The sequence below is a fragment of the Wasmannia auropunctata genome, unplaced genomic scaffold, assembly GCF_000956235.1.
Source record: "Wasmannia auropunctata unplaced genomic scaffold, wasmannia.A_1.0 LD336058.1, whole genome shotgun sequence".
Classification (NCBI taxonomy): Eukaryota; Metazoa; Arthropoda; class Insecta; order Hymenoptera; family Formicidae; genus Wasmannia; species Wasmannia auropunctata.
The window spans coordinates 374,334-398,006 of record NW_012026832.1 but is presented as its reverse complement, the minus strand read 5'-3'; the positions used below and the strand labels follow the sequence as shown (position 1 = coordinate 398,006).

Below are 23,673 nucleotides of genomic sequence, written 5' to 3'. Positions count from 1 at the left end.
TGAAGATCGGCGAATAAACGCATATCCGTCCGCCTACTGCTGAATGCAGGCGCGCGGCGAGATACGACGGCCCCACCGCTGGTAGTTGCTAGCCGGTAGTTGACGAGCGGTGGGGCGATCGTATCTCGCCGCGCGCCTGCTTTCAGCGGTATGGCGGATGGATATGCGTTTATTCGCCGATCTTTAAAAATTAATATCTCTTTAACAATTGCGAATTTTGCAAAATGATAGAGGACTTTTCGATCCAGTTTAATCTGCTCTACCAGCTCACGAGATATTATCCGGTTATTACCGGACACCTTGTATATATACAGGGTGTCCCATAATAACCGTACCAGACTTCGTGGGCAGGTAGAGCAGATGAAACTGAACAGAAAAGTCCTCTACCATTTTACAAAAGTCGCAATCGTTAACGAGATATTAATTTTTGAAGATTGGCAAATAACCGCGTATTTGTTCGCCCCACTGCTGGTATTTAGCGGTGGGCCGGACGGATACGCATTTATTCGTCAATCTTCAAAAATTAATATCTCGCTAACGATTGCGAATTTTGCAAAATGGTAGAGGACTTTTCTGTTCAGTTTAATCTGCTCTATCAGCCCACGAGATATTATCCGGTTATTACCGGACACTCTGTATATCATTTTTTATTTGACAAACTGATTCTTCAGTATCAGAATTTGTTTCTACAGTTGCCATGATGTCGCTAGCTGTCCTGTACTTTTTCAAAATGGTCCATCAAAATCTCTTCTTTGACCTTTGTCTTTCCCTTTCGTTTATTTGAGCTTTTCGAAATTTTTGAGGACGAATCGTCATCCGTCAACGAATCGGAATCTTCCTTTGCATTTTCTTTGCGTCTCTTTTCAAGTTTATCCAGATTAACAAAACTGTAAAGATAATGAAAATAAGGTACTTTTGATAATAACTAATTCATACATAAATTAAATTTGTTACATAAAAATTTATTATATTATAATATTTAAATGTATCTATTTCATTGTAAAAGCAAATGTGCAAGAAATAGTATTAAGTTTGTAATATACAAAAACTTTAATCCACAGAAATTGTAGTTACTATAAAATTATTATGTATATAAATAAATACAGTCGATTATTACAGTAAAATGAAACATTTTTCAATATATTAGAGATTTAGTATATTTCCAAAGAAGTGCAGTCGATTTAAGGAAGTGTATATTACGTAACTGAACTTGTATTATATTTATTATCTTTTACAATCAAATTAAACCATAAGTGCAGACATATTTGCTACAGAGATTTTTATTAGCCTCCCGATCTACAATAGATAATAAGCTCTTAGTCCTTTCCTCTAGGCTCTGAATTGTGACGTTAATTTGCTCTAAACTTTATAGTTGATTGTGAGATCTGGCCAGCTCGTTTAAAATTTAGGGATTATGGTAACGTCGGAAACACTTTTTGCCAGAAAAGTTACAATTTAGAACTTACAACAAAAGATTAAAAACTTTATTATACCTACTGTCGGGACTTAGATTTTTATGACTAAAAGTTGATAAAGACTCCATTTAAATGCCATCATATGAAATTAAAATTTTGATTTACGAAGTTAATATAAAAAATATCCAATTTGACTGTACATTTGATGTTTATAATGAAAACATTACATTAAAATATTTTATAACTCGTCCTGTAGTAATAAACAAGCAAAATAACGCTAACAATTTAATATATTTTTATCAATATTATATCTTCATATATTCATATGTTTAGACTTGGCAAGATGTAATCTCATTCAAAATTAAATTTTGTTACTTTAATTATAATCACGCTATAAGCTCTATAAGTATACAACTCTATCATACATTTTGAAACTCTAATATCAAACAGCAAATCAATTATGGCAAATGATGCAAGACAACAGACATAGGTTTTACAGAAAATGCTGGATACCTTTTGAGCGCCTTATGTTCCAGATACTCTCTTGACTTAATTTCTTAATGCATAGGAATAGGACTTAAGAACTTCCGTGTTTAATCGCGTTAAATGAACTTCGCAGGACATTCTCAATTTCTCATTATTTTGGTAGTAATAATGATTTTTTTCGAGGTTGAATCTTCTCTTCTTTATCCTGGAGATTATAGATTCTCTATCATTCTCAGGCTCATGAACACGTTTAATACTCCTTGAGATATTTGCCATTTTAGAACTAGAACTCTCGCTAGAAGATGCTAGAAGCGACAGCTTCGCTTTAACATTTTTCTCAGAAGAATCCGATTCGGTTTTCTTGTCGACCAGTTTTTCCGACAACTCATGTGGTAGCCATTTTCCTTCCTTATGAATCTTTCCCATGGCATGCAAGCGTTTTGAGACGGCCATTGGAGTAACATTTAACTGATCCGACAACTCTAAAAGCGTTTGGGCTGGATTCTCATCGAGCAATTCTTGCAGCTCGACATCTTCAAATTTTTTCGGCTGTCCTGGACGTTCTTTGTCTCTCACATCAAAATCACCGTTTCGGAAGCGTTCAAACCAAACTCTACATGTTCTTTCCGATGGAGCTTCATCACCATACACTTCGGATAATAAGCGATGTGCTTCAGCTGCGGTTTTCTTGAGGTCGAAGTAGTGAAGAAGCAAATGTCGGAAAAACAGCTTATCGCGATTCATTTTCAGTCGATTGAAAAATCTCTTTGGCGTCGAGAAAGAATCTAATCTATGAGGATTGAATCACTTTCAGCGATGTCTAAACTACAAAAGACATATGGTTTCATCGTCGAAACTCGCCAGCGTTGGAGCCAGTACCCTCTAGTAGCGAACGGCAGGAATTAAGTTTAATACCTAATATCTTTATACTTCATTTAATAAAATGTAAAATAAAAATATAAATATAAGAACTAAAGTGTTGCGGATTTTAGAGTTAAAATATTTTGAGTTTTTATTTATGCCACTCTACTAATTCTTAAACCATTAATTCCACCGATTATATTCTCCAGATACTTGGATGTTTTAAAATATTAAATTTTTACGTGAAGACTTAGAATTCTAAGAATTTTTGGCATCGCTATTCTCTTTCGATATATCAATTCTTACATAATTATATTTTCCTGTTTGTCGATATTAAACAATTTAAATTTTGTTTAAAATGTTTTATACTTGAAATTCTAGAAATTTTAAAATTGCGATTTTTCGAAATTTAATTGATATTATTTCTTATCTCTCTGATTATGTACTTTTGTTATAAATTTTGAGAATTTAGATTTCCGCGGTTCGGATTTTCAAACTTCAGGAGAAAGGAATGAATACTTCACATATAGATATACAATATTTATTCCGTTTGTGCGTTATGTTTATCTGTTTTTGAAGTTTCATTTGTATATTCCCATGCTAATCCAGCGCGGCCAGTTTCTGCTGGTTGTACAGGATCTTCACCTAGTCTTTGCTCAACACCCTTCCAGGATCTTTCTTGTAGATATTGAGCTCCAGCCTTACCAATAGCAACAGTACCTAATGAAAGAATTGCTATATTAATCATTACTGCAATCTAGTTACATAAAATAGCTTTGAATTATTAAATCGCTTGCACAGAAAGTAAATGTAAAAAAAAATTCGATGTCAAAACGCAAAAAAGGATTCTCTAGAGTAATTAAAAGTATGAAGAATGTAGAGAAAGGTGTCTCTTTGATTTTAGAGAAAACTAATTAATATTAAGCAGTAGATATCAAATAATTTTTTACTATCATTTTACAATTTTTATTGCCTTATTAGTTTTTTAAACATTTTTTAAATTTAAATAAACTGAATATACCTGATGAACGAACTGTCAAAGCATTCATGTGATCTGTACATAAAGTATCATCCTCGCAATTTCTGACGTTGCTGGTTATGAGAGAAACATCCGAGTCCGTTGATGGCTTAAAGTCGACATAGTGAGAGCCACCGGGTAATATCTGCCGAAAATCCATGAAAAATTGTGGACAGAATTCCCTTGCGCTATTGAATGCCAATTCAACTTCGTACACTGTAAGTATAGGCTTAAAAAAGTCTCTCGAGTCAAATACTTCATTTTCTGGACAAGCTATCACAACAAAAGCATCAATCTGAAATAAAAATCGAATAATCATTGGCATAATGATAAAATTAAATTCAATACGTTTCATTGTTACAACATATACCTGAACGTACCTCCGGAAAATTTGCAAGCTTGGCAGGATTTATCTTTCCTACACTAAGAAGATAAGACTTTTTATTTTTTTGCTTGAGCGTCCTTTTTACCATGTTTATAGCTGTCAAATATTGCTGAATGCCCAATGTGGCCACCACAATTCCCACAATTTTCGCATCCCTCAGCTTTTCTATTAGGAATCTCCTTCGTTTCAACCAAGGTGTATTCAACGCTTCGAACTCGCTAATTTTATCGTTTGTGTAACAGTACCACTTTTTCACAGGTATACTCATCGCTAATAACGCGAGAATTTTTTCTTTCTCGCCCAAAAAGAACCCTTCGTAATCCTGTACATTATATCCATTTTCTAAGGCGTAACTTCTACCTAAGACAACCGAGGCCGGGTTTGCTCTCGTATCGGTATACTCCACGTTCGATGTACAATTTAATTTAGACAAAATTAAGTGTTTATACATAGGTTTCAATATATTATATACATATTCTGGAATCATACACAATTTGCATTATACCTCCATCCTCATCGCTATCGCCAGTTCTGATAATATCTTGAACATTTACCAATTTCATGCGCATACGCCACATCGTAGAAAAATATAATCTTCTTCGTGCAGTCGGCGAAGACTCGCTTGAACTCATCAACGAGCTCCGTCGCGTTCAACTGCTTTCTCGGTAAAACGTGAAAGACCGGTAAACGAGCGGTGGGATTGAGGCAGGCGTGACCAAAGTGTATTATGCCATCCGCCTCAATGTGTTGCGCCGTTACCTCGTCGACGCAACAGCTACCGCAGCTCGTGTCCCCCAAGATGTACACTTTCTGCTCTACGCTCCTCTCCAAGCGTAGCGCAACTTCCACCGAGTTTGGTAACAGGCTGTCTGGAAACTGTAGGCATACCTACGACACGCGACAGAGCATTATAGACCCAAGATATTCGGTTAATAACAGAATTACACACACACACACACATACACAACTAGGGTAACTGTCCCTATTAATGTGCCCTGAACCTATTAGTGTGCTTTTATATTTATATAAGTCATAAAAGTAAATTGGTACAAATATATAGACAAAGTATTTTTTTTTTATTAAGTTAAAGTATTAACTTTATAGAAAAAAAATACTTTGTCTATTTATTTGTACCAGTTTATTTTTATGACTTATTTAAATATAAAAGCACACTAATAGGTACAGGGCACACTAATAGGAACAGTTACCCTATATGTACAAAATTATAACAAAATTATATGTACAAATAAAAATTACATACAATAAAAATTATCTGACTATACGTTGTAATAACTGTTCATATATGCTGGATAAATCTATATATCCAGTATTTTTATACTGGATATATAGATTTATGTTTAACCTTACTTAACCTAATCTTATCTACCATCAATAAGTAACTCCAGCAATGTGATTATCATTAGCATTATTATTATTACTTTTTGTATCCAATATTTTTGCAACAGATATACAATGACACATTTTCTAGGAGAAAAAAAGGGATTTAGCAAGTTTTCACACATAACCTCAACTATTACTGCATCTTTAATTTACGAGAAGGAATAATCTGTTACGAGGAACTGAATCGTTTAAAAAGACCTGCAACTGCGACTCTACACTATTTACACAGTAATATACAAGTGAGATTTTTTTTTAAAAGCATATGCGTCCTCTAAACCTGTTTTAAGGCATTTGTCCGAATCCAACGAGCACATTTCTCCACGTCGTACGGATCGTCCTGAGCGTCTGTCACTTCGTCGACTTCTGCTTCGCCCTTTGTTGATTTTTCAATCTTTGTCAACGAGATCATGTTAGAAGAGTATTAATTACCGTGGAGATTGTTTACGATTGTTTACATACGCGCGCATACGATACGTGTATCGCTGAAACTCGCGTATGGCGAGCTTACACGAGCTCCACCTCCCCCCTCCGCCGTGAATCCGTGTAAATTTGCACGCACGTTGTCTCCCCTCCATATTTCACGCAAATTCATCTTTTCTCTCTTCTCGGGGAAATAAAATGTATTTTTTATAAAAATAATATAAATGCCCGAAAAATTAAGCAGAGATCTAAGGATCAAGAAGGATCGACTGTCCGTTCTGCTGTTCCCGGTCGCACCCCTGTAAAAGACGAAATATGCACTTCGAAACGAAGATACCTATTACCTATATGTACAGGGTGTCCCGAAATTCGCGAATTAAAATATCATTACAAGAAAGTCTTCAAAAAATTAAATAAAAAAGTTATTTGTAAATTTTTATTTTAAGCAATAGTTTTTGAGATATAAGGATTTAAATTTAGCCAATTATAGATTAGTGCGCGATTACTAACACTATCGATGCGTTCACGGACATATATGTCTCCGTTTAATCATAACCTGTAATTGGTTAAATTGAATTCCTTATATCTCAAACACTATTGTTTAAAATAAAAATTTACAAATAACTTTTTTTATTTAATTTTTCGAAGACTTCCTTGTTATGATATTTTGATTCGCGAATTTTGGGACACCCTGTATATATTTCAAAGTTAAATTAATATTCAAAATCTTATATGTAATTAATAATAATTAACGGTCCATTGTGACTGGCTCAATTTACTTTTAGTCTTGAGTAATTAAAAAAAAATAATAATTATGGAATAATTATTATGTATTGTAGGATTAAATTTTAATAATTTAAAAGTTAATTTTTTTTTTAGTTCAATACGTCTCGCCTTCACGTTCTCGAACGATATACGTCGATCGCTATTTAATTTTGAAGCGCAGTTTTATGACAACTTAAAAAATATCAAAATATTAAAAATAGGAATGTTATAAAGAAATTAATTTATTGCCGAAAAGTATTTAAAAACAATCAAAATTTAAAGGTATTATTTCTATTATCGTAGAATGTATTTGAAAGAGTATATACTTAGTTATCAACTACGATATTATATTGCTTTGCTTCTCATAGCATTGTATTTAAGTAAGTGCGTAGCGCGGAATTTCTTTTTTGCTGATACTTTATGAATAAAATATCGTTTTATCGACACTATTCACGGGGAAATTATATAACTTCTGTACCGTTGCGAGACGCGATGAAGCAGGCGATCTAGGCCAGGAAATGAAACGCGAAAATGAATTGCGTCAAATAAATGTATTCGTTATATAAATCTGCGTGCGCATAAAAAATATTTAAACGCAATAATAAATAAATACAAATATAATTATTATAATTTTCATTATCCTTTCGATTTATAAATTACATCCAATCGTGATTCCTATACGTTGGTTCTTACGAATTCACAAAATTGCGGCGTTCGGCATTCGATTCTTTTCAATTTGCGACCTCCGCAAATTTTTTTTACGCTGGAAAAAGAGTTGGATTCTTTCATTTCGGAATTATACCGGTTTCGGATCCTTGACTCTTGAGGTAAACCGCTGTTATCCGTCTCGTGAATCCAAAATCAAGAGCAAACTCAGTTCCGATTAATGATGGAGAAATAATAGAAATAATAAAAATGCTCGAAAAGATGTGAAATGAGACGACAGTTTTAAGTACATGGTGCACGAAATTTTTATCGGCTTTAAAAAACTTCACGCAATGTACAATGTCCCGTTTCGTTAAGCACAAACGCTCTCCTCTGCAAAATACAAAAACACAGGATTTCATCATCCGATCATCATGCTCGCGCATCGACTTACAAATTACGCTCGTATTGAATTTCGTTACTATTATTTCATCTGCTGTTCGTCTATATTACGTAAAAATAATTCGAAGTAATAATATCGTAAAAGAAAGATTGAATTGTGTTACAAGATTGTATAATTCTGCGACACATATATAGAACTATGATTATAAACAATGATACGTTTTCTTTTTAAATCTGGGTATACTGATAAACAAATGAAAAATAAAATGTTGTTTAAATTATATTTATAATATATTATCACTGTACCATTTGTCTTCACTCTCGCCAGCGGTTGTACCGTTAACAATCTCGGTTTGTTAACGTGCAATAATTGCAAACTCGCGAAAAAACACACACGTGATCCGAACTTCGCAGATGGGGATGTAGGATGATGTACATACATACATACATACTCGTGAAATATTCGGCAATTTATTAGGATCAAAAGAATTTCAATATATGCAAATCTTTGAAATCTGTGAAGAATTCATTAAGTCACGATTGCCGTCGAGAGTGTGTAATTGAACATTATGTATGTACAAACGATTATTATTCCTTAATGTAATACATTACATTATAGTTTTGCTTGTTTTTTTTTTCTGTATATACGTCAGTCTTGGATTGCTTTTGCCAGAAAACGCTCCGTTTCCGCTGTCATCAGAGAGTTGTTTTAGATATATGTAGAAAAAGAATACGCGCAATCGAGTTCACATAATAAAACTTCATCTCGCAGAAGATACACAGATCTCATCTTTGCATTTTACAGGAGCATCAATTTGTTAAAAAGCAGAAAAATGAATTTCAAGGTAACAATCTTTTTTTCTTAATTTTAAATAGGAATATTTTTGTGACAATATCGTGTAATTAAAATACATAAAATTAAAAATAAACCATACATTGACCACAGGAATGTATGTTGATTCTTATCGATAGCTATAGAGACATTCCCAAATAATCAGATTTATTATGTGATTATCCTTTTTCCACACATGCACTCTCCAACATACCTTCCGTCAATTACCCACATACCTATATTGTGAATCCATATGTGATGCTAAAAAAAAAGGAAAACCCTATACATCATTTAGAAACATTTTTATCTCTTTGATTTTGCGTCTTGACATTGAGACTGCATATATTACTATGTCGAATAGAAATGAATCCAAAATAAGCATGCATAAATGCTATCTATTCCCTTTCTCCTTTTTGTACAAAATAATCTGTTATCGACGACACAACCGATTTGTGAAGAGTGAACCTACGAAGAAATCTATTCGTATTCTACACTTTTTGTAGGAGACTATTTCTGAAAATATAAAGTCTTGTGAAAAAACTTTATTCGATATTTACGATTTGTCTTTTCAGGATTATCACCTTTTCGATTGCATCATCGATAACAAATTACCCTGTATCTTGTTATTAATTTACATTCCGCATTTTCCCACGATTTTACATGTCAGTCTCTTATGCTACTACTTTCTCTTTGCTTTTCCCACATGTTCCAATGATGATGGTGTTAATCGTAATAATTGTAAATAATAATAATAATAATAATTCTGAGAATAAATCTCAATAACAATAATACAATAATATTACCGTAATAATAATATATCTTGAAACGTATGTACAATATTCACCGACCCATTTTTTTTTTAAGTATCAATAATTCGCCTACAAGTACTACAGATAAATTGGAATAAGTTGCTTTAAATAATTACTTTTTACAAAATTACATTACAAAGTGGCATATTGAAAATTCTGAGCGAGTTATCTATCTAATCTATTCACATGTACAGCTGCTATAATTATAGATTTATGCGGTGGCTTTATTACAGCTAGACTACTGGAAAGTATACATGTTTTGTATATTATGAATAATTATTGCCATTGTAGAACAGAATTCTTTGAGAAATATTCAAAATGTTCGGTATCATGCCGCACAACATGTATGCGCGATCCAGTTTGCCTTCTGCTGAATAACATATAAATAAAATAATAAAGATCACGTATGATTTATACAAATAATTTAGTAATTATATTTGTGTGCTCTCCAAGATATGCAGTATCGGAAACATAGTTCACCCGATGTTATCAATACTAAAAACATAGTTCTCATGATAGGTAGATCTCAATGATATCCACAAAAACCATGAAAAATCGACGATCTTAGTCTCTCTAAAATTCTTAAGATGCATTAATTAGCTTGATTCAACTATCAACTTTCACTTCTTAACATACTTTGCTAAAGGAGGGTCACGAGCTTAAAATGCTGCGGACCGCTTGGTCCAGCGCAGTGTCTCTCGAATCGCTGGATTGCGAACTGCCGTTACCACTGCCCGACAGGGTATTCGCAGGACGTTCCTTAAGATTAAGAATGCCGTCGATGGCGGACTGTACATGCTCATTGATTTTATGCTCGTTACCGGTGTTTCCGCTCTCGCTACTCGTTACATTCGGGGCGGTACTGCTTGGACATTGTGTCTGCGAATGCAAAGCCAATCCATCCAAGTCGGTATCCTCTGACAAATCCCGTTCGAGATCAGTGGCACTACACCAACGTCTGTCGAAGGGCGTATTTACATCCTGCTCGCAATCGTCCTTCATAATCGCATTCGAGACACCGGGTACATTTGTATTTGAAACATTCGTACGGAGACACTCGCCGTTTGCTCGCGTTCTTTCAATTTTCGATGATCTCGTAACAGCACATGCACTACTACCACTGTTATTGCCGTTTTTACACTTTAAAGTGTCTGCAGTAGACGGATATACACCCAGTTCTTTCTGGATCTCCAACCACTCGTCGTAATCGCCACTATTGTTAGTACTACTTGTCGTCTTAATCACTGGTTTGCATTCCACCTCATCATTTGGGAAATTATCTTCTAATTCACGCTTTACAGACACATTCACCAAGGATGACGACGTTGTTAATGTTGATTTATTCTCTTCTACAAGGCCAGGTTCAACTTTTGGCACCAACGGTTTTTCTTCTTTCTTAAGCTCTTCTGTAATTTCATTTGCAATATATGATATCGAAATATACATTTATTTAAGAGAAATTTGTGTTTTAAATGTAACTTAAAATATATATAGGATATATTCAAGAATGTAAAAGCAACAAGTATAAAATAAAGATATAATAAAATCGAAAAACTTGTAATCACAAGAAAAACAAATGCACATAATATTTATTTTTACAATTATATCGATTTAGAAATAACTAATAACATAGTTACCATTAAGCTTTGCCTCCTGTTCCCGTAACCTATTAAGAATACTTTGCTCTTCAGCCACAAAAGTCCTATCAATCATCATCAATTCCGACGTTCTCACTTCGCGCTATAATTTTAAAAATGTTATGTTAATTACTTATGTGAGATTAATTGATTAAAGAAAATTTCGAATACAAAAAACTAATTTCTCTATTTTAAACTTAAATCATTTGAGTATTTTAAGTATCAATTTTAAACGTTTTCATATGTAATTAAGCGAAATAACTAGTTATTTAATTAAAATTTTAATTGTATACAATTATTAAATAAGTGAATCATATTGTTATTCATACCATGCTTTCCATTAGGAGAAGATACGTGTATTTATTTATCATACAGTTGAATTTGCTCAACAAATGTTTTGCTGTCTCTTCAAATATTTCATCCGCTTTCGTCAGATCTTTAGGTCCAAGTACTTGCTCATTTAGACAATGATACCTTACCAAACGTTTGCAAGCATCACGCTTGCCTGAGAATGGTGTATTCATATCCGGATTGGTTGCACCATTTTGATCGATTTTTAGCTGCTGTTCCATTCTGTAAGTAATGATATAATTAAATATCAATATCAATAAATCCCAAAAAATGAAATGTTAACACATAGAAACTTATATTTAAATACATACAAATCGCCGCGGTTCAATTGCCTACAAATCGGGCTAGTCGCACGCCTTTTTACGCCTTGCCTTGGACTTATCAAAGGATTGGTGCTGCTGTTAGGACTGACAAGTTGCTTCACTGCGCCTCCATTGGTATTTACAGGACTCTGAATCCTCTGTGTTCCCTTGCTTATCATTCTAGGCGAGGTTACTTGACTTGCAGGAGAGCCGCTTTGAACTTGAACTTGGATAGGAGACGAGAGTTCCTGTTTCACAGGACTCGGTGTCTGTATATTTGGTTTAAAGTCCAATGGATCTGTCTGACATTGCGTCGATTGTTGTTGACATTGTATGCCTGGCTGCTGCTGTGTCTGAACTTGAGTCAATTGTTGTGCGTTGCTCTGTAATTGCTGAGTTGCCACAGAGGTGATCGGCGGCGAGAAGATTTGAATGTTCGCGGAGGACGGATTCAATATCTGAGTCCCGTGATTCTGATAAAACTTATTCTGTTTAGTCTGATGCATGCTCTGTGTTACAGTGTTCGATATACCCGATTGTTGTCCTTGCACACCTTGCGACACCTGTAATAATTTTGAAATAGTATAAAATATAATATTATGATGACCAATAGTAGCTTCTACGCATAAAATGTATTCTTACAAGTAAATATATATTTGTAATAATACTCTACTTACCGTTATATTGTTAATGAAACTATTATTCGAGCTACTCGGCATTGTTACAGACGTAACAATGTTTAGACTTGGAGTTTGAGATGTTGCTGGCATAGCAGTAGTGGAAGTTTGTGTTTGCGTTTGCGCCGCTGACGTCTGGTTCTTGAATGAGTTTTGTGAATGTATATTTGACGCAACTGATGAAACTACACTGAACATTGTTTCGGCAGTCTATACGGAGAAAAAAAAATATTTCGTTGTAACAAATGTTTCGTATATCTTGTTGCTGACTATTTTTTGTTGCTACAACTCAATTATTACTTACGCTAGTGAAAGGTTGTGTAGTAGTGCTAACGACTTTTCCACTGGCTATTATCCTTGCTTGCTCCTGATATAATTTCGCCAACACCGGATCATGCGATGACGTATTAGATTTTCGAGCCGAAATAGCTTGGATTTGTAAATGAATGTTTTTCAGCGATTGCTGCAACTGAGCAGGGAGCTGAATAGTTTGTACTCTATGTACCACTTGGCCATTTGAGGGAACTGTTACGTGACCACCGGCAGAAGTCGAAATCAAAGGACCATTGGTAATGATTGGAGTCGATTCGCTCTTAGTGAGATTTATATTATGAGATACCGTCGTATTTGTTTTATTAGAATTGTCAACTTTTTGCACATTGGACGTATTCGCCGTAACCATAGTTGGTCGAGTAACGGTTACTGTCTTCGTCTAAAAAGTGAAAATAGATTTTTAATAAGAAAAGAAGCAGAATGCAAATTTTACACTTTCTAATGCATTTTTAGAATAAAATCGACAATAATAAGCATCGACTTATAATAAGCAAAGAATGAATGGGAGATTGAAAGATATAAAAATGTATTTACATACCTGTGTTACAATGCTTTGAGCGGTAACAGCAACTTTCTTTTTCACGACTTTCGCCTTCTTTGGTGGATTGTTGCCTAAATTTCTAATTTGTTGTTGATTCAGGTTGTCAATAAATTGGTTAGGAAAGCCAGAATTTTGAATTTGTATATGTTGCGGTATCTGGGACGGTGAAGCTTGTACCACAATGTTCTGAATATTATTTTGAATAGTTGGAGCCCCACCGGAACTATTCACGATTATTTGGCTCGTCGGAGTGTTGATCTGAACCCCTTGCAAGTTCTGATTGTTTGCATCCGGCTCGCCAATTACTATCTTCTGTGTTTGATTTTGATTCTGCGTCTGATTCTGCGTCGCGTTTAATTGTCCAGCCAAAAGTTGCTGCAAGAGTTGCTGACTGATCACCTGCATCTGACCGTTCGCGTTTGCGATCAGCAGTTGGTCGTTGGGATTCAAGTTTCTCAGCGCATTTAAAATTTCGGGCGTGATTTTAGGCGCGTTATTCAGTATATTGTTCGCCGCCGAGTTCAGTATATTTGCACCTTGGGATTCGGCATTTTGAGATTCATTTTGTTGGGTGGTATTGGAAGTGTTAGAGGTAGGAGTGTTTGTAATCAAGATATTCTGATTCTGATTGTTTTGTTGCGGATTGATTCCTTGTTGCACGACGTTAGCCGAATTTTGAGACTCGAAGTGATGCGCATTAACGGAAGAGAAGGTATTCGCTGTCACTACCTTTTGTTGCTGAACATTCACATTTTGCTGGACGCTCGTATTGTGTAAAACAGCAGACGTATTTTGTTGTTGCAAACTAGTCATGACGTTCTGCTGCGCATGGGCTATATCCTTGATACCCGACTGCAAACTTTGTTCTATATTCTGCACGTTGCCAGCTGTATTTTGTTGCAACACGTTAATCGTATTTTGTTGAATACTTGAATGTAAAACATTCATAGTATCGTGTTGCTGCATAGTGTTGCAAGAACTTTGCTGCTGCAGTATATTCATGGAATTGTGATGAATGTTTGAGCTCTGTAAATTTTGTTCAAATATTTGTTGCACATTTTGAGTTTGTACAGTTTGCGCGGTGATCTGTTGATTATGTTGAAATAGTGGCGACTCCTGCTGCAGCGTTAGACTCTCTTGTTGATTCGTTTGCTGAAGGCTCTGATTAGTTTTAGACACATGATCGTTTTGTGCTACCGAAGTACTAGGTAATAATGATTTCTGCACGTGAACGGTGTGTTGCCGTTGCTGCGGTTGCTTTCCCAATTTCTGTCGTACATTTGTCACGCAAGTGTTCACGAGTCGTGCCTGACTAGACTTTTGTAGAGAAAGATTGGAATTTTGTTGACTCGAATTTGCTTGACTCGCATTAGGCATTCGAGGGCCAGGGATGCCAAGTATAGTAGCGGAAGGCTTCGTAGGTAGGACATCCGGGGCGTTCAGCGGAGTGTGTACGCTCGTTGACAATGTAAACGGAAAATTCAAATTCTTAGCTTGCTCTGCCACGCTTAACATTTTCAGGTTCTTTACGTTGATCAGGTTCTTCGTTTCTCGTATCTCTTGTAATCCGAGGCTGCTTTGAATGTAAACATTAGGTAGCGAATTAGTCTCTTGAGGAACGACGTTTGTATTTTTCTGCTGATTAATCGGCTTCGAACATATCTGGCCATGATGCGGACTAGTAGTGCAAGTGACATTTTGTGAGCAAGTAGAATTTATAGTATTGGTTGAAGTTGGACCTCCGCTAGATAAAGGAGATTTGACGTACTTTTGCCTTTGCTGGGTTGTACTTTGAGTAGATTGTGGCGTTGGTTGTGCTTGGCTGAAGAACTGCGAGATAATCTGCGAATTTTGACCGCTGCCTTGAGTCAGGGTTCGTATTAAAGCTTGCGCGGTCGCCGAATCTATCTCGGGTTGATTCGGTTCGGGGGTGTGATGTAAAATAAGTTGTTTCCCGTCTTCTCCAATTGATAAACGAAATTGTCCCGTTATTGAATTTTGTACAGGCATCTGGAGTTGGGCGACCAGCTGATTGTTAACCGGCTGCGATACAGTAGCTTGTGTGTTCGTTGTATTTGTTCCAGGTACTTGAGTTAGAGCAGAGCTGACAGGAGCTGTCCCTTGCGAAAGTTGGACTAAAGATTGCCCAGAATTAGTTTCGCTTTGCTGTACTTGACCGGAAACCTCGGTTTCGGGTGTCAGCTCAGGATCAAAAATATCATCGTCATCCACGATACCCGATATCTTTATAATACGGGCAAGATCTAACTTTGGTTCGTCATCTTTCCGTTTGGCTTTCTTCTTCTTTTTTGCTTTCTTCTTAGGAGGCGGCAATAGATTTTGTTCCGAGACAGGTTGCGTGCATGAAGTATTGTTACCAGTAGTGTTACCAGATGTGACTTGTGGGATTTGCGATTGAGAACTTTGTACCATAGCATTCTGAATTACGATGGGATTGCTAGTTCCGGAATTAGCTACAAATTAATTTAATTTCAATTAATTTAATTGAAATTAAAAATATGGCAAGAAATTAATATTAATCTTATGATAAATGTAACAAATTAATGTCGCGAATTTAAAGACATAAAAAAAGAGACTTGGAGACTACCACGTAAAACGTGACTTTGATAATTTTACATGATATTGATATTTTTAACACTTCAAAGCATATTCAATGTAAATAAAATAAAATAAAAATTAAGTTCTTTCAATGTAAATTGTATTCTACATTATTTTTAACAATAATATGTTCTACAATATTTGTTATATTTTTATATCAAAACCTGATAAATACTTAACATATTCTGTTTTTGTTAACTGTATACATGCATTAATTGCGAATTTGTATGTGATATTGTAATATGATTGTAATGTATTTTGCTGTAACATCATTATGTGATAACTTACATGGCGCTGGACTAGATGGAGTATGCCTTATTACTGGAGAAGCAGCTGAAGGAAATCCGTTAGGTACAGCGAAAAATGTGGTGGGTGCAGCAGTAAGCCCCTGCAGCCCCTGCAGTTGCATACCTTGCGCTGTGACAACCCTTACCAATTGTTGTTGCGTTAACTATAATTAGAAGTTACATATTTATGTCTTATTTTATTAAATATTTTTTTATAAAATATGCTGTAATTTGTATGCAAATATCTAAAGATCGTTATATGTACTCCAAGTATTATCATCTATTTTGTGTAAAATATATAATTTATGGCAGAACTTATTTTAATTTTATCTTGTATAATTTTAATATAATTAAAATTAACGTATTAAAATAAAAAATTTATAAACATAAAAAGTTGAAAATATTTGTGTATATATTTAACATACACAGATATTTATTAAAGTTACATAAATAATTTTTATAATTCTCTCTTAATAAGAATAAAAATGTGTATAATTCTGTTTTTCAACAAAAAATATGCAAATTATCTCTATTCTTAATAAAAATTTAACAAGCGATGATTATGAATGCGAATATGAAGATGTGTGGATGAATGGATGAAACCATCACCTGTGCGGTATGCGTTTGTTGCTGCGCGCCTGCAGGCGTCCTTAGTATGAGTTGAACGCCTCCTGGTTGCTGCTGTACAATGACAGGTCCAGTAGACGGCAATACCTATATACCAAATGTGACAAATATATGAAGCATAGAAGCAACTTTCTATGACAATAGAAATGCATGTAAGCAGTTATAATAAATATGAAGCATCTCAAACTACCTCTTATAATAACAGCATGATATATATACTTTTTTTTGTAATGTAATTCATGTATATTAATGTAATTAATGCATATGTAGATGATAGACGTAATTGAAAGACGTAAACAGAATTATATATTGTAATAGTATACCTGATTCAGTAGCACAGTACCCTGTGCTGTTGGAATCATTGTTGCTGTAGTAGGACTTGGCTGCGGTCCAGCAAGAACAATTTGTGGTTGACTCTGTTGAGTTACCTATAAAGAAAAAGAAATATATATACTTTAATAATAAAATCTTACTGTGCAAATTATTACAGACTAAGAAAAATGTAATTCATTGTTTTGTTTTTGCGCAACACACATAAATCGTGATAAAAATTCATCTCTTTTGGATTAAATTTGGAAGGCAAAGATAACGGTTCTATTTCTAATTTCATTATTATGATTTGTACCAACACTGAGGCTGATCTAATCAAGACTCGAAATATATTTGTTTATATGCCATTGTGACTGTTACTTAAAGTTTTTAAAAAAGCACATTACATCCAGCTCGGCTCGTGTGCTTGTCTTGTAATTTTTAATCGTTTAAGCCTATTTAACTTATTTGTATTTTATTATATTTTATTTATATTTCTTATAATATAGTAAAATACATTAATGTATATTAAAATCCTAATACATATTATGAAACCAGACTATAAACAGAATCAAAATAAATATTTATAATATCAAATAACAGATTGAATAAAAGTTTTATATACTATAAAGAAAGAATATTTCATACAGATTGTATATTTTAAACAGAATAAAATTGATATAAGATAAAATTATGTCAGATTAGACTAAAAGTTAAATTAAAGCTGAATTTTATGTACATATTGCATATAAATAAATAACGCACATGTTGATGCAACAATTAAAAATAAAAATAAGACTATACCTGATTTGTAATTGTAGTAGTAACTCTTTGTGACTTTTGTTGAGAAGTTGTACTAGTTTGCTGATTTGGTGGTTTTGGCAAAATTTGCGGTGGTTGCTTGGTGGGCTTACTCGCCGCTATTATTTGCTGATTTCCAAATAACTGTGTCCTAGTTACCAGCTGAGTTGGGGCAGATTGATAACCCTGTGGTGTACCATGAATTATTTGTAACACCTGCATTCCTTGCTGTAATATGGGTGTATTAGGCCTAACCTGAAACACATGAAAAATAAAAGGATGCATGGATGAACAAATAATTTAATTGTGTATTACTAAAATTGCACCCTTTTTCGGCAAATAAACAAAATAAACCAATAAAAGTTTAGAAAGTAAAATATTCTGACAAAGTCACTAAAATATTTTTTTTACACAAAAACTACAAAACAACTAACTTTCAATGAGCAATTGGAGTAGAATCTAAATTTCTAAATTTTTATCAGTATTCTTACCACAGGTGGACCAGGGCTACCTCCAGGTGCTGGGCTTCTATTGTTGAGAGAATTATTCCCGCTTAATAGATGAGGACTTTTTGCAGGGGGATACGGGCTAAGTACAGGGCTCTGTATTTGGCTAACACTCATCGGACTCTGCATGGGGCTTTGCATCTGCATGTTAAAGTTACTGTTCGAAGTCGATGTGCTCACTGGGCTCGGGCTATTCCGATTGGATTGTATCGAGTTCGAAGCCGGACTTCTAAGTAAAAGTCGATTAGGGCTAGGACTCGGCGTAGGCGGTGCTATATTAGACGCTGGACTTTTCAAGGGTATTGAAAACGGGCTGCCCGGCGAACTAATGTTTTGACCTTGTATATTTTGCATAGACTTAACAGTATTCATAGTACTGACCACATTCGACGGTTGTGTTGTGCCTGTTAATGCTACTGATGCACTTAACCCAGGGCTTATCCCCTGTGAATACTGTCGCTGTGGTTGAAATCCAGTCGACTGGGAGGAACTTAAAGAAGAAACATGACTCAATGACATGGTCGATTCATTGGACGCGGATATATGTTGTACATTTGACGTTGATATATTCGATAAAGGGTGCATTAGGTGCGGTATGTTCGTAGTGAGATTCACGTTTGAAGCGTGATTCACATTTGCAGTAGTTGCATGAATCGTTTCGCTGGGAGTGCTCGTGAATATGCTGGAACTGGTCAGAGTTCCAGAGCTGGAGATTTGTGAGATGTTTGAATTAGGATGTTGCGATATAGCAGAGTTTGGTACATTTATATTTGACGATGCAATGTGTGGTGCAATAGTCTGAATACTCTGTATCGTTTGGAATGGAAACTGTGCACTGCTGGAATTCAAACTAGTTGGTGTCAAACTAGTTGCCAGGGCATTTGCTGGTCGATTGAGACCTTGATTCACACCAGAATTTATACTGGTGGTAGTCAAATTTGTATTCGGATTAATAGCAGATAAACCAGATACGCCGGAATTCGCGACGGTTAAATTGGTATTCAATGTAGTAAGATTCTGATTCACGCTCGATGAGTTTAGACTTGTCAAATTTGGAGCTGACAGCCCAGTGCTCACTCCAGATAGCCCAGAATTAATATTCGTAGAATTTATCGTATTGAGCCTGTTTATTCCAGTATTCACCCCCGTATTAATGCTATTCAAATCTTGCCCCAAGTTGGACAAACTGTTATTAATATTGTTTGAACCAATGTTGGACGTTAGATTGGAATTGATAGCATTTAAGTGATTTAGGCTAGGATTTATCGTGGTTATCCCTGTGCTTATACTTGGCAAGCCCAAATTCAGCAGAGGATTTGATGTGGTGATAACATTGGACGTGAGAGATGTAAGACTGGTATTTAGAAGTGACAGTGGCAATCCCATATTAAGGCCCACCCCAAAAGTGGGGGTGGCCGGGGGTAGGCCCATACCAGTCCCCGAGGGATTTATGGTACTCTGATTCAATTGATTCAACTGATTTACGTAGACTATGTGACTTCCAGTTGCCGACCCATTTCCTTGCTCTTGTGGCTGCAAGATCAAATATAATGACATTAAAATATCGAAATAATATTCGATGAAATGCGCTCGCCAATAAAAAAAATAGCTTACATTATTTGATGTCTGTTGCAAAGCAAATGTTAGCGACTGGCCACTGCTATTTTGGGCTTGTAATTGTTGTAATTGCTGCAACTGCAATAAGAATAATAAATAGAATTATTTTTATACAAGACTAATGATTTTGATTTTGATTTTTTTTTGTATTTTTTATATTTTAAACAAGCTATACAGAAGTTTCAACCTGAAAGAGGATACACAGAGATAGAAAATATGTGTAGGAATATCAGATAATAAGCAAATCTACATATTTCTACAAAATCTTACTTGTTGTTGGGTCAAAACAGTAACTGGATTATTATGACGCGCATTCGGGGAAGTTGTAGAGGATACTGAGTCCCCAAGAAGAGGGCGTGACTGAGGCTGCTGCATGCCCACGCAGCCCCTCTTTACTATGGGCAGCGTCTAGCCACCTTTCCAGCTTATTTGGCTCTTTCCTATTGAGAAAAAATAATTTTCTTATAATAAATCTCCTTGAACTTGTGAGACGGATGAAATATTTTGTTCGTCTTATAAGTTCAAAGAGATTTATGAAAAAATTATTTTTTGATATATAATGTGTAACATAATATACAAATGACTTAAACTTTCAACGATCAGATCTTGTAGAAGAAAATTATATATTACATATTATAAAATTATATAATTATATATTTATTGAAACTGTGGCACATACTGAATGAAAGACTAATAATAATTTAATAAATATAGTTATAAAACATGTGTCTTAACAAAAAAATCATGCAAAATATTTTACATTTAATGTCTGAAATCATTTATCTTATTAATTTTATATATGTAATTAATATACAAAAATATTTACCTAAATTATTTAGTAATTGCAACGAGGAATATTGGCGTTTCGGCGCCACTCAACACGTCTGCGGCCTACGTCTCCCGTTCCTGTCATGCATACAATTTCGTAACTCTTCCGAAACTCAGGCAGCACCGTTGTATCCACTTAAATTGTTGCACCCACTTGTATCCACATATACTGTTAACGCTTCACCTTTAAAAATCTTGCTCCGGCACTAACCATTCGTAGCTGTCATAGGCATTGCTTCCCAGTACGCAGAAAGTAGTTCTCTCACGAACTACTTTATCCATTAAAGAACAACTGTGCAATCGCATCGTGGATATATCCCGACTTATACTTAAAGTGCATCTGCTGCAGGATCTTATCCATTTATAGGTGTAGCGACGTTATGCTTGTCCATGACAACACGTTTTCGGGATACGGTATCGACAGTAACTTGGCGAATGACAGTACTCTCGTGTTAACGCGCTACCCCAAGTCCAGGAAGTAACTCACAGACATTCTTGAATACTTGTAAAGTGTCGCGAGTGTAATGTCACAACATTACGCCTCCACTCACGAGATAACTCCGCTGGAGTGATCGTTTTCTCTTCGACGAAAGTGTCTCAACCGTATAAACACTAGCTAGGCTTTCTGCTGGCGCGAGTTTGTGTCACCAATTTGCGTCCTGCAAAGAAGAAGCGGAAGCTCCATTAACCATCCGCGAGTCGAGCGATTACGCGAAAAATCAGTTAGCCTAGACGCTCTCGCCGCGGATTTCAGTCGCGACTAGGAACGGCGGGAATCGCGGGTTCGCCGCCGTTGGGGGGGAATTAAACGCGAGAGATGCGGGAAACGGGGGGGTTTAACGTGCCCACGAGCGGACGAGCGCCGCCGTGTTCCGGGGACGGTGGGCGACCACCACAGGCCGTAACGGTAGTTCTACGGGGCCGCGGGATCCCGTCGAAACATTTCGGGAGGCTCGTACGAGAATTCGCCAGCTGGAAACATGTTTTGAGGTTATAGCTGGCGCCTGTGTGCGAGGTGTATACGTGCCACACAAGCCACCAACACATACGCATACGAACGCAGAATCACACACGGGCTCACTCTCACTCACGGGTGCAAGCGGCGCGCGGACCCGTGCACACACAACAAAAGGCCCGACTGACAAGGCGTAAACAAAAGAAAACGCACGGATTCGGGGGAGATGCGGGGCCCCGGGTGGGCCCGAAGGTGCCGGCGCGCGGCGCCGCGACGCGCGTGCACGGCGGCCGACGCGCAAAAATGCGCGTGGCGTCGCGACGAAAAATTGTCAATATTACCTCCGCGTACGCGGTTTTGCCACCCCGTGTTTTCCTCCTGGGAATTTTCGCGCTCGCGTGCAGTTTTACGTCGCGCGCGGTCCCGCGTCCCGGCGCGATCCGCCGCACCTCGCCGAGGGGAAAACAACGCACACGGAGCACGCGCGACGACGATACTCCGACTGAAAATAATAAACTTTTCAGTTACACGACAGTACCATGTACGCGTTACACTATTCGGTGGCAACGGCCATTATGTATTTGTCAAGGCTGCCATTGGCGCGGCGCTATAAGGCCCCAGCCTGAGCCACTGGCGGCGCCACGCGTCGAGGCGCCGCAACTTTTTGCAACCACGGAGGTAGGGAAGCGAAAGATGGACATGCGAGAGCACTCGGCCGATCTCGTTGCGAAATCAGATCACGACAAACGCGCGTGCCGTTAGAAATTCATTAAAAATGCCGGACGCTAGACTACATTTCTAATAATTTATCGTAAACTCATATCAGAAAAAAGCATAAAAGCGGTTATCCCGGACCTTTACCTCGTTCTACATTAGTTGCATCACCGATGAGATACTCTTAAAGACCAACAGCCTTACGAGAGTAGCGTGGCAGTTTAGTAATTGCCAAATAAGCAAATTAGTCAATAATATAACATTAATTTTATGATTTATTAATAAATCAATGTTTTTTTAGACATGTACATTGTAATTCATGTGTGTTATATTTTATTGCTAATAGTTAATTTTATTTAAAATTGTATTTTTATAGTTACCATCTGCGTTTAATTATCCAAAGAGATGGTAAAACAGTTGAAAAAAATGTATTTTTGCGGTAATATATGATATTATAGCATTATAAGTATATTCATACTTATTTATAAAGCATTTATATAATAAAAATCATGATCTTAATAATGTATTATTCAAATAAATCGCAAATTTATATCAAAAGTCGATAACATCGACACAATTCTCTGCAATTACCTCCGGGCCCACCATTGACTGGCACGAAAATTTATCCAGGGCTGCCGATCTTTAAGAGTAGGGGAGACCAGGGCTGGTTGTACATTTTTTTTAATGAATTTTTTACATGATAACTAATAAATGAAATAATATATTGCCGCAAAATTACATTTTTTTCCAATTGTTTTACCATCTCTTTGAATAATCAAACGCGGATGGTAACTATAAAAATGCAGTTTTAAATAAAATATATAACTATATTAGCAAGATATAATACATATGAATTACAATGTACATGTCTAAAAAACATTGATCTATTAAGAAGATGTTAAAGCCGTCTGTTTTATCGACAAAAATACCATTTTTGTTGGATACAAAATACTTCGTATTAATCGCATAGAATAAAATTTCCTTTTCCACGATTAAAACACACATGCTAATGCATCTGGCTCTGGTGTGTTTTGTACCAAAAACAGGAAAAAATTACGAAATTACAGATTTCGTTATCTATTTTAACCTCAACATGGCGACTAATGCTATCAATTTACCAAAACGTTTAA

General features: G+C 35.9%; 2 protein-coding genes and 1 long non-coding RNA gene across 5 annotated transcripts; all 3 read right to left on the bottom strand.

Annotated features, from left to right (window-relative positions):
• Positions 1-779: 779 nt before the first annotated feature.
• LOC105450663 lies at positions 780-1,966 on the bottom strand. Its single transcript, XR_974483.1, has 2 exons — positions 1,929-1,966; positions 780-887 (listed from the first exon to the last, which is right to left on the bottom strand). It is a non-coding gene; the product is annotated as an uncharacterized LOC105450663 (long non-coding RNA).
• A 1,321-nt stretch (positions 1,967-3,287) lies between these two features.
• LOC105450664 (diphthamide biosynthesis protein 2) lies at positions 3,288-6,108 on the bottom strand. The gene is made up of 5 exons (XM_011690610.1): positions 5,844-6,108; positions 4,720-5,053; positions 4,161-4,642; positions 3,784-4,075; positions 3,288-3,482 (listed from the first exon to the last, which is right to left on the bottom strand). Exons 1-5 carry the CDS (start codon positions 5,973-5,975, stop codon positions 3,304-3,306), a joined length of 1,419 nt encoding a protein of 472 aa, XP_011688912.1. The 5' UTR covers positions 5,976-6,108; the 3' UTR covers positions 3,288-3,303.
• A 1,179-nt stretch (positions 6,109-7,287) lies between these two features.
• Positions 7,288-22,412, bottom strand: LOC105450662 (mucin-17). 3 transcript variants are annotated; one of them, XM_011690606.1, is made up of 16 exons: positions 22,368-22,412; positions 20,873-21,533; positions 20,317-20,486; positions 20,044-20,124; positions 18,415-19,962; positions 17,927-18,178; positions 17,137-17,241; positions 16,796-16,900; positions 16,188-16,350; positions 13,278-15,754; positions 12,711-13,118; positions 12,407-12,616; positions 11,739-12,292; positions 11,406-11,649; positions 11,077-11,179; positions 7,288-10,845 (listed from the first exon to the last, which is right to left on the bottom strand). In XM_011690606.1, exons 3-16 carry the CDS (start codon positions 20,419-20,421, stop codon positions 10,091-10,093), a joined length of 7,110 nt encoding a protein of 2,369 aa, XP_011688908.1. In that variant the 5' UTR covers positions 20,422-20,486; positions 20,873-21,533; positions 22,368-22,412; the 3' UTR covers positions 7,288-10,090. The 3 variants fall into 3 exon arrangements, with proteins under 3 accessions (XP_011688908.1, XP_011688907.1, XP_011688909.1); XM_011690605.1 differs by having other exon boundaries at positions 22,171-22,404; XM_011690607.1 differs by lacking the exon at positions 16,796-16,900 and having other exon boundaries at positions 22,171-22,404.
• Between the last annotated feature and the right edge of the window lie 1,261 nt (positions 22,413-23,673).

Coding starts and splice junctions, on each gene's coding strand:
- LOC105450664 (XM_011690610.1), bottom strand. CDS start 5,975: ATGATCTCGTTGACAAAGATTGAAAAATCAACAAAGGGCGAAGCAGAA. Junction 4,076..4,160: donor AGCTTGCAAATTTTCCGGAG/GTACGTTCAGGT, acceptor TTTTTATTTCAG/ATTGATGCTTTTGTTGTGAT. Junction 3,483..3,783: donor TTTGACAGTTCGTTCATCAG/GTATATTCAGTT, acceptor TTCTTTCATTAG/GTACTGTTGCTATTGGTAAG.
- LOC105450662 (XM_011690606.1), bottom strand. CDS start 20,421: ATGCAGCAGCCTCAGTCACGCCCTCTTCTTGGGGACTCAGTATCCTCT. Junction 15,755..16,187: donor TCCATCTAGTCCAGCGCCAT/GTAAGTTATCAC, acceptor ATTAATTTGTAG/CTAATTCCGGAACTAGCAAT. Junction 12,293..12,406: donor GTTTCATTAACAATATAACG/GTAAGTAGAGTA, acceptor AAATTATTACAG/GTGTCGCAAGGTGTGCAAGG.